Raw genomic sequence first — 14413 nt, 5'->3', positions numbered from 1 at the left:
TAGGCTTGATCCACCGTGCCTGGCCACTTTTTCTTACTTCTATAGGCCATCTATATTCCTTGTGGCCTCTTCCTCCATCTACAAAGTAGCTCCCTTCAACCTCTGCTTTCATTGGTACATCTCCTGCCTGATTCTAATTCTACAGCCTCCCTCTTATGAGGACCCTTATGTTTACTTTGGGCTCACCTAGATAATTCAGGATTATCTCCCCTTCTCAAAATCTTTAACTTAATCACATCTGCAATATTCCATTTGCTATAAAAGGTTACATATTCACAGCTTCTGAGGATTAAGACTTGAACATCCTTGGTTCTACATCGTTAGCTTTGCTTCTACATTTGCAATCTCTAGCTTCTTTTAATGTAGATGCCCTAACATGCTGGCATTCCACAAGGTTTGGTTGAAAACCTTTACTCCAAGTCTAAACATTTCCACTGAATAATTTTAACAACACTCATGACTTCAGTTTATGTACAAATGACTTCCTCAAAAACATGTTTACTCTATAGCTTCTGCTGAACTCCAAACCAATTATCCTTCCTCCTCGGTTTTCACAAGGTGTCTCAAATGAAATCCATTTAAAAGCAAGTTCCTCATCCTTCTCACTAACCTGAAATTTTTCGTTAAGTAAGTGAATGGTCTTCTCTTGTGAGTTCATGTTATTTACAGTCTTTTTTCCCATAAGTTTACTGAGAATTGCCAAGTGAAGTGTCAGTTCTTTTACCTGGCAGCCATGCTTATTCATTGCGTCCACTGCTCTTCTGACAGCATCATTTACAGGTTCACACTGTTCCACCTGAGTCTTCATATTATGCTCAAAATATGGACCTATCAGAAAATAGTTGTCTCCCCATTCATCTGCTGTTGTTTTGGCCTTTGTCTGAATCACAGTATAGATGCCTCCAACTGTTAAAAGGAAAAAAGTTTCTATTGTCATTCAGGTTAGCAATTCATTTAAAGTGATAAGGGATGGAAATGAGTTTAGATTTTTAAATTAGCATTTAGGATCCACTAAGCCCAAGGATTTATTTACTTTTCAAAAAGAATAGTATTTAACATATTGTTAAGGGACACCAATGAATGGTTACTGCTTTGTTCAATTCTGTGCATGTTTTAAAGTCCCTTCTAGGTGCATGTGAAATAGCAGCAGGCTGGCAGCAGCAAAGAGGTCAAATACTTCAAAAATCTATATATAAAAGGATTAAAAATTAGACCTGGCCTAGGCAAGGTCTACTTGTTTTTGTTTTTTCCTGAGATGTTTTTTTGAGGTGAAGTTTCACTCTTGTTGCCCAAGCAGGCGAGCAATGGCACGATCTCGGCTCATGGAATTTACTAGTCTTACCATGATCCCCATCATCCTGAAGCAGCTGGATTGATAGAACAGTGGAATGGCCTTTTGAAGTCACAATTACAATGCCAACTAGGTGACAATAGTTTGCAAGCCTGGGGCAAAGTTCTCCAGAAGGCTGTGTATGTGCTGAATCAGTGTCCAATATATGGCGCTGTTTCTCCCATAGCCAGGATTCATGGGTCCAGGAATCAAAGGGTGGAAGTGGAAGTGGCACCACTCACCATCACCCCTAGTGTTCCACTAGCAAAATTTTTGCTTCCTGTTCCCATGGTATTATGTTCTGCTGGCTTAGAGGTCTTAGTTCCAGAGGGAGGAATACTGCCACCAGGTGACACAATGATTCCATTAAACTGCAAGTTAAGATTGCCACCTGGACACTTTGGGCTCCTCCTATGTTTAAGTCAACAGGCTAAGAAGGGAGTTACAGTGTTGCCTGGGATGTTTAACCCAGACTATCAAGATGAAATCAATCTACGACTCCACAATGGAGGTAAGGAAGCATATGCATGGAATATAGGAGATCCATTAGGGTGTCTCTTAGTATTACCATGCCCTGGAATTAAGGTCAATGGGAAACTACAACAGGCCATTCCAGTCAGGACTACTAATGAAGGTTTGGGTCACTCCACCAGGAAAAAACAAAAACAAAAACAAAACAAGACCTACTGAGGTGCTTGCTGAAGGCAAAGGGAATACAGAATGGATAGCAGAAGAAGGTAGTCATCAATACCAGCTACAACCACGTGACCAACTGCAGATAAAAGGACTGTAATTGTCATGAGTATTTCCTCCTTCTTTTGTTAAAAACATCTTCGTGTATTTATACACTTGTACTTAGAAAATATCTTCATTGTATTTCCTTTTTCCTTGTGACATAAGATTTATTGACTTCATATCAGCATTTAAGTATTGTTAACTTTATGTAATAGCATTTGCAATGGGGATTGGTGCATTTTCCATTGCACAAAGGATAGTTTTAGTATGTTAGGCATAATTATGACTTATTGTTGTCTTTATTTGAAGATAATGTATGACCTCAGGAGATGTGTATAGGTTCAAGTTGACAAGGGATGGACTGGTGATGGTTAATACTGAGTGTCAATTTGATTGGATTGAAGGATGCAAAGTATTGATCCTGAGTGTGTCTGTTGCCAAAGGAGATTAACATTTTAGTCAGTGGACTGGGAAAGGTAGACCTACCCTTAATCTGGGTGGGCACCATCTAATCAGTTGCCAGTGTGGCCGGGATATAAAGCAGGCAGAAAAAAACACGTGAAAAGGCTGGACTGGCTTAGCCTCCAAGCCTACATCTTTCTCCCGTGTTGGATGCTTCCTGCCCTCAAACACTGGACTCCAAGTCCGTCAGCTTTGGGACTTGGACTGGCTTCCTTGCTCCTCAGCTTGCAGATGGCCTATTGTGGGACCTTGTGATTGTGTAAGTTAACACTACTTAATAAACTCCCTTTTATATCTGTATCTATATCTATATCTATCTATCATCTATCTATCAATCTATCTATCTCTTATTAGTTCTATCTCTCTAGGGAACCCTGACAAATACAGTGAGGTCAGGTCCTGAGCAGACATTTTCCAAAAGAAGACATACAAGTGGCCAATAAACGTGAAAAAAATGTTCAACATCACTAATAATCAGAGAATGCAAATTAAAACCATGTGATACCTCCTTATGCCAGTCAGAATGGCTATCATTGTAAAGTTCAAAAACAGCAGATGTTGGTGAGGATGTGGAGACAAGAAAATGCTTATACATTGTTGGTAAGAATGTAAATTAGTACAAACTTTATGAAAGACAGTATGAAGATTTCGAAGGTCCACTAAAAGCTCAGACTTCACCACTATGCAACATATGTATGTAACAAACCTGAGCTTGTACTCTGATACAGCTTGACTGTGTCCCCACCCAAATCTCATCTTGAATGGTAGTTCCCATAATCCTCACGTGTTGTGGGAGGGATTTGTTGGGAGATAATTGAATCATAGAGGAGGTTACACTCATGCTCTTCTCGTGATAGTGAGTTCTCACAAGATCTGATGGTTTTATAAGGGGCTTTCCCCCCTTTTACTTGGCACTTCTACTTGCTGCTGCCATGTGAAGAAGGACATGTTTGTTTCTCCCTCTACCATGATTGTAGGTTTCCCGAGGCCTCCCCAGCACTGTGGAACTGTGAGACAATTAAATGTTTTTTCTTTATAAATTACCTAGTCTCGGATATGTCTTTATAAGCAGCATGATAATGAACTAGTACATACCTTCTAAATATATATAAATAAATTTTAAAAATATAAAATAAATTACATCTGATTGGAAAGGCAAAAATTGAGCAAGTAATATGTCACTTAATGGGGTAATTACAAAGGGTGAAGAAACTGGGCAAATGAATGTTATGAAGAGGAATTTTTAGGCAGAGGTAATGGTTAGATTCCAGGCCCAAAGCTGGAGTAGAGTGTGCAAGGAAAGAGTAATAGAATTGAAAAGGATAACCAGGTAGGAGGACATAGGGAGGGCTAAGGGGAGGAAGACCTCCAGTAAACTTAGGCAGGATATTTCCCGTGACAGCGCTAAACAATAATCACATGTGAGAATACACAAATAGTCTGTCGATTACTTGAGCAATACTTTCTTCATGAGCTAGAGCAAGGGGATGACTCAAGAAATCCTTTGTGAAATCCTGGAGGTAATAAGATCCTGGCATCAATCTTCAACTCAATTGCAAAGAGCAATTTTATTACTTATGTATTACTTCTCATTTTTCACTGCTGTCTTTCAAAACATATTCCATTTCATCAGACTACAGGTTTTGATAGCTACTATATTTCTTAAATGTATTATTCCAGTAACTTATACTTTACATAGTAAATCTTATCAATAGTCACAATCAATGGTCACAAGGTAGAACTGCATCTGGAGACATTACTTTAAGCCTGAGCCATGCAAAATATACTTTTTGGAAAATTGCCCTTTGAAAGGTGAGACACAAAAGGCAAGTGTTGATGCTATTATATGGTACCAATAGGATTCATTAATTTATAAAGGAGAAGAGCTAATGTAACTCCAAAATGCAAGCAATTTTCATATGAGTCTACACAAGCTAATTGTCCTTAAGAATTTCATCTTAAAGGAAAAGTTTTTACTGTATCAAAAAAAACTTTATAAACTGTCATTGAAAAGAGTCTGATAATAACGACACTATCAAATCACAGTTCAGATGTCATGTGCTGAGGACAGAACAGAACACATGAGGAGGATATATAAAACTTGGAAGCAGAAACTTCTAGACTGGACAAGAACAGACATGATTAACTTAACCATCAAACAATAAATCTAAGTTAACATAAATTGATGTCATCTACTACACCTAAGTATTTCCTCAAATTCTGGACAATTTTGGAAACCATCAAAATTATTTGTCGAGGAAAAATAAACTTAGCCAATTTGCAAGGGCAACTAAAATTAGGAACTTTTCTTTAAAGTGTGGGAGTCACATCTTAGCAACATATTTAAATATATCTAAGCTTTCTTCAAAACCACTATCCACAAAAATGAAAAATTTCCAAAGAATTTCTCCTTTCTGTAGACTTATTTTCTTCATCTTCATCTTTTCCAGGAGAATATACCATAAGTTTCTGATGGTACACATTTATTAGATGTTTTATTTACATTTTTTATCCTTGAAAACTCTTTTTATTTGCAACTATGCATCTTGCTCAGAGATCTTAAAACAGCCTTGTTTGGCCGGGCGCGGTGGCTCACGCTTGTAATCCCAGCACTTTGGGAGGCCGAGGCGGGCGGATCATGAGGTCAGGAGATCGAGACCATGGTGAAACCCCGTCTCTACTAAAAAATAGAAAAAATTAGCCGGGCGTGGTGGCGGGCGCCTGTAGTCCCAGCTACTCGGAGAGGCTGAGGCAGGAGAATGGCGTGAACCCGGGAGGGGGAGCTTGCAGTGAGCCGAGATTGCGCCACTGCACTCCAGCCTGGGCGACAGAGCGAGACTCCGTCTCAAAAAAAAAAAAAAAAAAACAGCCTTGTTTGTTAGATTATGTATTTCAAATTCATACATACTTTGGTAGATGCAAACATTTTTATTTGCTGAAGAACATAAGGGGGAAATAGACATTCTTTATTTGAAGAAACAAATGATTTGATTTGGGAAATGAAATGAAAAGAAAAACATAGTTAATTAATTTCCTACTTCTTTTACTCAGCTGAGGCCTTCAGATAGTCCCCCATATAGCCTTACAGTAAAATATGATTATGCTCTTTCAGTCTATTAGAAATAAAAACATAAAGCTTTAAAAATTTCAGGGAAGGGGCTTGAAGATGACTGAATAAAGGCAGCTGATACTCGCCTCCTCCACAAAGAACCAAAATAGTAAGCAGAAAATCTCACATAAGAGAGAATTCTGGAATTCAACAGAGAAGTGACAGGAAGCATCTAAGGCAATGAAGGGGAGGGAAGCAAGGAAGCCTACCCAGTAGGGATCCTCTGTGAGGCCAGAGAGGCTCCCAAGTGCGTGGAAAGGTAAGTGGTAAGTGACTGACTCCCAGTGGTCCACATCTGCATTATGGACTCCAGGAATCCTAGCCACAGGAAAGTACCTTGACCATGCAGGCCTTGAGACTAACATAAGGAACTGCCCAGCGATTGCACAAAGGCATTGCTCCAGAGAAGGAGCTCTCACTGGGTCCCACCCCTGCCATCCCCATTACTGAGCAGCAAGGTGTCATTTTGAGAGCCCAACCCCCACCAGATGACATCTTTCCTCAGACCACAACATCATCTGCATCTCCACATCCCTGAAGCTCTGCTGACATCCCCCACCCACAGCTGAGTGCTACTGCTGGCAGCTGTCACCAGGGATAAAGTGTGTCATTAAAAGTGGACTCCCCCACCCCCAGTAGCAGGGCTGCTACACATTTATAAGCTCCCTAAGAAAATGCTACCCCACTTGCAGCCACCACCTGGGGCTGAAACACATGCTCACCAGCCACCCATTTATGGCTGCTGCCACTGAAAGCAACACACCCTGCACCCCATCAAGAGCAGGGCAGCAATGCAGTTGCTGCTACTTCACTCAAGCATTCTGCTGGGAGCCTAAGGATCACTCCACTCCAGCCTATGATAGCCAGTGTTCACACACACCACTGAGTGGCCTGAGGTCAGGAACACCCAGCCTGGCTTTGCCTTCCTCAATGCCTAAGCAAGTTGTCTGGGAACCTGGAGACAGCCTTGTGCCATCCACCATGACTGGTACCTAAGCACCCCTCCCAGAAGCCTGATGATGGGCCTACCCAATCTGCCACTGCCATCACAACTGGCACCACCTGCATATGCCACCTGTGGGTCTGAAGACTGGCTCATTCAGCCCTTGCAGCCACCACCAACACCAGTGCAGACTGCTTGGGAGCCAGAGAGTTGTCCTGCAGTTGCTACAGCCATTACCCACACCACACCCACTGCCCAGAAGCCTGAGGACCCACACACCAGCCCAGCCTACTATGGCCACTACTGGCACCCAAGCAAGCTGCCTGAAGGCCAGAGAATCAATCCAACTAGACTCATTATCATCAGTGCCAATGTACACAGCCCTGGGGCCCAAGGACAGGAATAATAGGCCCGCCAGCACCACTGGGGCCAAGGACTGGCCCATTTGATGTTCTTGTCTCCAGCACAACTTCATCACCACCTTCACTAACAACTGCACCCTAAGCCACTGAAAAAATCACAGACACTGCTGATAATGTTGGCGGCTGAAAAAAATAATATGAAGACTATGCTACTGTATGCACCTAGAAATCAAAATCAAAATCAAAATGCCCTACTCAATCAACACCAAGATGCATCTTCAGGAAAAAGTCTTCCCCTACAAAAACAAATTTACAAAACTGGAAGCAGCAATCATTACACCAGATGCATAGATATCAATGCAAGAACAAAATAAACATAAACAGCCAAAGGAATATGACACCTCCAAAGGAATTTAATAATAATTTAAATAATGTAATAATTTTATAAAAATGTTTTATATGAGTCTCAAAAAAAAATGTAATCCCCAATGTTGAAGATGAGACTTGTCAGGAGGCAGTTGGATCATGGGAGAGGATCCTTCATGAATGGCTTAGCATCATCTCCTTGGTGATAAGTGAGTTCTTGCTCATTTAGTTCACATATCTGTTTAAAAGATTCTGGAGCCAGTTGTGGTGACTCACACTTGTAATCTCAGCACTTTAGGAGGCCAAGGTGGGCAGATCACTTGAAGTCAGGAGTTCAAAACCAGCTTGGCCAACATGGCAAAATCCCATCTCTACTAAAAATGCAAAAATTAGCCAGGTGTGGTGGTACATGACTGTAGCCTCAGCTACTCAGGAGGCAGAGGCATGAGAATCACTTGAACCTGGGAGATGGAGGTTGCAATGAGCCAAGATTGCACCATCGCACTCCATTGTGGACAACAGAGTGAGACTCTGCCTCAAGAAGAGAAAGAAAGAAAAGAAAAGAAAAAGAAAGAAAGGAAGGAAGGAAGGAAGGAAGGAAGAAAAAGAAAGAAGAAAGAGAAAGAAAGAAAGGAAGGAAGGAAGGAAGGAGATGAAAGAAAGAGAGAGAAAGAAAGAAAGACAGAAAGAAAAAGAAAGAAGAAAGAAAGAAAGAAAGAAAGAAAGAAAGCAAGCAGGCAGGCAAGAAGGAAGGAAGGAAAGAAAGAAGGAAAGAGAAAGAAAGAAAGAAAGAAAGAAAGAAAGAAAGAAAGAAAGAAAGAAAAAGAAAGAAAGAAAGAAAAAGAAAGAGAAAGAAAGAAAGAGCAGGGAGGCAAGAAGGAAGGAAGGATGGAAAGAAAGAAAGAGAGAGAGAAAGTCTGGGGTCTTCCCCTTCTCTCCTTTGCTCTTTCTCTTGTCACGTGATGTGCCTTCTCCTGCTTTGCCTTCTGACATGAGGCCTCACCAGAAGCCAAGCAGACGTGGGTGCCATGCTTCCCAAACAGCCTGTGGAACCATAAGCAAATTAAACCTCTTTTCTTTATTAATTACTCAACCTCAGATATTTCTTTATAGTGATGCAAAAAATGGCCTAACACAACCGCTATTTCTTGCCATATAAAACATTAACTCAAGATGGATTAAAGACTTAAATATAAAACTTAAAACTATAAAACTACTAAAAGAAAACATAAGGGAGACACTTCAAGACATGGCTTTGGGCAAAGATTTTATGGCCAAGACCTCAAAAGCACAGGCAACAAAAGCAAAAATAGACAAATGGGACTATATTAAGCTAAAATACATCTGCACAGTAAAGGAAACAATCAACACAGTGAAGAGACAACCTGTTGAATGCGAGAAAATATTTGCATACATTTGACAAGGACTTAATCTCCAGAATATATAAGAAACTCAAACAGCTCAACAGTGGAAAAACAAACAATCTCATTAAAAAATTGGCAAAGGATATTAATAGACATTTTTCAAAAGAAGACATACAAATGCACAATGGGTATGGGGAAAATGCTCAACATTACTAATCATCAGGGAAATGCAAATCAAAACCACAATGAGACATCATCTTATGCCAGTTAGAATCATCATGATTTAAATAAATTAATAAATAAATAACACATGCTGGCAAGGATGTGAAGGAAAAGGCACTCTTAGGGACTCTTGGTAAGCATGCAAATTAGTATAGCCACTATGGAAAACAGTATGTAGATTTACCAAAAAGCTAAAAATTGAACTATCATAAGATCCAGCAATCCTATTACTGGGTATTTATCCAAAGGAAAAGAATTCAGAATAATAAACAGATACTGGTACCACACTGTTTATTGCAGCACAATTCACATTAGCAAAGATATGGAATCAACCTAAGTGTCCATCAATGGATGAATGAAGAAAATGTGGTGTATACACATAATGGAATATTATTCAACCATAAAAATATAAAATCATATCATTTGCAGCAACATGGATGAAACTGGAAGTCATTACGTTAAGTGAAATAAGCCAGGCATAGAAAGACAAATTTTGCATGTTCTCATTGAAATGTGGGCACTAAAAAGGTTAATATCATGTAGGTAGAGAGTAGAATGACAGATACCAGAGGCAGAGAAGGGTGTGTACGTTATGGGAGGAAGGGAGATGAAGAGAAGTTGGGTTAATGGAAACAGGCAGTTAGATAGAAGGAATATGTTCCTGATGTTCAATAGCAAAGTAGGGTGATTATAGTTAACAACAATATATTGTATATTTCAAAATAGTAGAATAAAGGTCTTGAAATGTTCCCAACACATAGAAACGATAAATACTTGAGGTGATGAATACCCCAAATACCTGACTTGATCATTATACATTATATGCATGTAACAAAATGTCACATGTACCTGATACATATAAACACATTATATATCAATAAAAGAAAGTCAGTCTCATATTGGTTGAGGCCTGATTGTAAGTACATCTTTGCCCCTCCAGACATTTCCCTGTACAGTCTTGCTTTGAGGAGCTTCTTTTACTGCTATTTCTTATATTCCAACACCATTTTAGCCTTTTTTTTTGTCCTCCCCATATTTTTACCTCAGTTTTTACTGTTTATATAGCACACTTTGTGCTATAGTTTACCTCAGTTTTTACTATTTATAAAGCACATTTTGCCCCAAACTTCTCTCTTAGCCAGCTAGAATATAAGTGAATGCAATAGCATAGAGACAGGGTCATTCCTATTTTCATATTTGAGGTATAAACTGAGGGGATTTACATACACATATATATTTTTAAATCTGCAAATAAATAGTTTTATTCTGACATTAAAAAAGAAAACACTTAATATCATTAATGAATGATCGTTTTACCACAGCGTAGGTCATTGAATTTGAACTTAACCTTCATTTTTAAACAAGTACTTTGTATTTTATTGATCTCTATTTTCCTGGAACAACATGGGGGCTATGTTTAGTGTGAGGACAAAGTATCACAACTTTCGCCTGAAAGAAAAGATGAGCTACCATGGTACATATAACAATGAGGTGGTTAAAACTCTAAGTCGTCATCTGGCAACACTGCCAATTTACTAAAAATCACTATTTCAAAGAAGTATAGAATAGATATCAGCCAAAATAAGGATCTCTCTCTCTGCCTCTCTCTCTCCCCCCATCTCTCTCCACCTCTCTCTCTCTCTCTCTCTCTCTCTATATATATATATATATATATATGTATACACACATATATACATATTATACACATATGGAGAATTTTCACTATTTTGTATATGCTTAAAAATTACAGACTTTGGAAGTCATATGACTATTTCAGTGTGTATGGCTACTAATCTGACCCTCCTGTTCCAAAACACAGTTGCAGAAGCAGAGTATGTCATTATACAGTTAGAATATCATTTTATAAGGATGTAGGTCTAGTAGGAAGGAGATTCGGTGCTACTTGCAACAAAGGTCAGCAAATATTTGTGTTCCCAGCACCTTTCTAGATCCTCAGTTAAAATCAAAGCAGCTGCAATCTTGGCAGTAGGGGGTGATACACTTTGAACAAGACCACCTGCACTACCTACAATGGCAGCTCCAAATATTTTATATGAAAGGGGCCTAGACATAGCATGCTGAATGAAAAGGAAGTGAGTAGACTAGTGCTTTCCTTGAAGCTATGCAACCAAGCATAGTTTTTACATAAATTGTGTGTTTCACATGGTGTGATAACAGCTTGAGATGCCATTGACATGGCCCACTGGCTTATTCACATCAGTAATTAGGGCAAAGAAATCCTAATTACTATGTATCCCATGATTGAAGTAACATGAATGTATACATATTTTTTCCTATTCTTCCTGTTTTTGTGTTTAAAAATGCAATTATGGACTCATTCAAAGTGAAAGCTGGTATGACAATACATGAGCTAACTTCCTCATTTTATGAATAAATTTTATAAAGAAATAAGCTAATACCTACAGAGTGTTTATTAAATGCTAGGCACAGTTCTGAGTGATTTACAACGGGTATTTCTTTTAATTTTCACAATATTATTACAGGCAGATGCTGTTATCTTTATTTTATAGATGGAGAAACTGAGGCACAGAGAGGCTATGCAATAAATCTCAACATTACCCAGGTGATGGTGGAGGTGGAATTCCAAATCATGCAGTCTGACTTTAGAGCCCACAGGCTGTCGACAGCAAGATAGTAAGTAAAGGAATGGAGCAACAAATTGATGGATCTTTTTGCTTTTGCTTGTTTGTTTGGAAGAGGGTCTCACTCTGTCACCCAGGCTGGAGTGCAATGGTGCAATCTTGCTCACTGAAGCCTCACTAGAACACCTGGACTCAAGTGATCCTCCTGCTTTAGCCTCTCAGGTAGCTAGGACTACAGGTGTGAGCCTCCATGGCCAGCTACAGAAATTTTTTAAATTTCTGTAGAAACAGAGTCTCCCTATGTTCCCCAGGCTGGTATCCAACTCCTGGTCTAAAACAATTCTCCCACCTCGGCCTTGAAAAGTGTTGAGATTACAGGTGTGAATCACCATGCTGGGCCTTGATGGATCTTTAAAAGTGGTGGGGGGGTGGGAGAAAAAGAGGAAGAACAAAAATAGTATCGCAAAAGATAAACATCATTAGGTCATGGGAAGGATGGGATCCTTTTTATTCTGCTCTACAGGAAAGCCATTTGGAAAACTTCTGTGTTAACAAAAACAGCCCAGTAGCTTAGTATTAAACTTTAGAGCAGTTGTTCTTTACGGCAATTACAGGGGCCTTCAGGAAGCTATGGAAGTGTGAAGTCCTCTTCTCAGAGAAAAGTACTTCTATACACGTGCACCTAATTTTTAGATATAATTTCTGAAGGTTTAGAAACTCCTTGAGTTCACTGATATCAAAGTCGTCACCTTTAGAACTCCTGTCTAGAATAGTGGACTCATGATTATAATTTCTTCCATAACCACTTTGACTATAGTTTTCTGAATTCTTCCCTGTGCCACTTGTACCATGTAATTCAGAGGTGTCGTGTCAAGATTGAGGAGGAAGCAGGTAAAGTATGTCCAGCAATATGTCGGCTTAGGCAAAAACAAATTGTTTCTAGTCCATTTTAAGAGGGAAGCATTTATTTAGGGACTACATCGCACAAGTCTTTACAACTCTTAAATTAACTTTCATTGTGTGTGACAACATTTATTAAGCTTTTTTAATGATCCTAAATATCCTTAACATGATAATTTCTCCATAGTCTGTAATGCTCTGAGCAAGTCCGTGCAGAAGAAACGATTGTAGTAAGACCTGGGCAAAGGAGAGAGTAAACATTTTTCCCCTCACATTTGGGCAAAACCTTCCATCCTTGGTCACACCACAGTCCAATTTCCCTACTCTCCTCTCCCTCAACTGGTAACAGTGCTTCTTCCAAAACACATCTGACTACCTAGCACTTCCCACTACTGTGTACAGAATTTCAATGACTCCCCATTCATTGTTCATAGCCTGGAGACAAAACTCCTCAAGGCTATTAACTCCCCCTGAGCTTCACAATCTAGTCCCTGCAGGTCTCTCTCATCTTCTCTCGTACTCCTCTCCTTTTCCCTCTCTGAGATCCCCTCAGATCTTCAAACGGAGAATACTTCTGCGTCTTGGCATTTATAGTTCTCTCACGTAGAACACTTTCTCCCCTTTAGCTATTCATCCTTCAAGTGTCAGCTCAAACGTCTCATCATTAGAGAGGTTTTTCCCAAACCTCTAGCTAACTAGGTTAGAAACCACTCCCCACTCCATGGTACACTGTATAGTCTTAGGACACCTGGTTCCCTTAGTCTCACACTCATCACATTTGACTGTATTGTACGTTCAATGGCTACCTTCTACAAATTTGTCAATTCTTGAAGATTAAGAATCAGTTCTGTATTCTTAACTCTATCTCCCTCGCCTCTCAGTGCCTGATACCTAATAGACACTTGATGAATCCTTATCGAATAATAAAATGGATTAATGAATAAAAGCAATAAATGTTAATATTAACAAATTAAAAAGGTTATTTTGAGGTCTGAGAATTAGTACCCAGAACTAACTGTGACTCTCTCATTTGTTATGTTTTTCACATTTCCATTGTTCACGGGCAAAATTCTGGCAGCAAGGGATTTTTCTCCTAAGAAATCTTTTGTTTTCTTGGATGTGAATACATTTCCTTGTTTGCCAGAAAACATGGTAGGATAACTGGAGAGTATAACATTCATTTTATTCATGAAGAAACTGCTATTCAGTTTAAGGGGTTCTTTTTCAGAAAGTTTCAGAAATCCACGACCTTTGACTGCAAGTACTGTGTTCTTTCACCTATAGGATATTTCCTTTGAAAACTGAGGTTTTAATATTTAATTCTTACATAATAGTAAAAAAATGAATTGGCCTCGGAGAAGACCTAAATCTTGGTCCTAACTCTGCCATTTCCTTGATCATTAAATGCCTCTATGAATCAATTTTCTCTGTCAAGTGAAGGAGTGGGATTCATGATCTCTAAGATACCTCATATCACTACTATGAAATGCAGGGAAGTAAAAATTCAAATTATTAAATTTAAAGAAGCTGTAGTGGCAATGTATTCTTAGGAATAAACACAATAATTATCCATCTATATGAAAATCTCTAACCATACCAGGCTATGATAATATTAAAATAAAGATATATTGAAGATGATATCAACTCAGATAAATCACATTGTGGGGACCTCTCCACAAAAACACTTCTCTTCCCCTTGAAAGGGAAATGATAGAAAATAAGTATTAAAGGCAGCTTAGGGGTTGAAAAACAAATGTATTCCTTTATTCAAAAAAAAAAAAAATCCATTGAGCATTTTCTATGTACCAGGCACTGTTCTAGACCCTGAGATCAGCACACATGCTACTGATTATAAGATCCATAAAATAACTTAGTTTCACTGGCATGTTCCTAGTGCCCAGGAAACAGTGCTCCATTAATGTTTGTTAAATGATGAGAAAAGAAGAAAGCAGAAGGGGCTCTGCTCAGGTGCAGGAACTTGTGCAGAGATCTTCTGGAGTGATTCCAGTGTTAAGAA

General features: G+C 39.1%; 2 protein-coding genes across 3 annotated transcripts in view; one reads left to right on the top strand and one right to left on the bottom strand.

The window, feature by feature from the left end:
- The window catches only part of SPX (spexin hormone), a 245495-nt gene that overhangs the window by 54554 nt on the left and 176528 nt on the right, over nucleotides 1-14413 (top strand). Inside the window, exon 8 of one of the 2 annotated variants that reach the window (XM_063639626.1) lies at nucleotides 11425-11519. The exons of the other annotated variant lie outside the window; for it this stretch is intronic. The gene's annotated coding sequence lies outside the window, so the exon portion shown is untranslated. Of the gene's footprint in view, nucleotides 1-11424; nucleotides 11520-14413 lie in introns of those variants that run through there. 2 annotated transcript variants of the gene reach the window in all.
- GYS2 (glycogen synthase 2) overlaps nucleotides 1-14413 on the bottom strand; it is a 63234-nt gene that overhangs the window by 47171 nt on the left and 1650 nt on the right. Inside the window, exon 2 of the mRNA XM_055280414.2 lies at nucleotides 725-906. Coding sequence (XP_055136389.1) covers nucleotides 725-906 — 182 coding nt within the window. The remainder of the gene's footprint in view (nucleotides 1-724; nucleotides 907-14413) is intronic.

The sequence above is a fragment of the Symphalangus syndactylus genome, chromosome 5, assembly GCF_028878055.3.
Source record: "Symphalangus syndactylus isolate Jambi chromosome 5, NHGRI_mSymSyn1-v2.1_pri, whole genome shotgun sequence".
Taxonomy (NCBI): domain Eukaryota; kingdom Metazoa; phylum Chordata; class Mammalia; order Primates; family Hylobatidae; genus Symphalangus; species Symphalangus syndactylus.
This window is presented reverse-complemented; position numbering and strand designations above follow the sequence as displayed.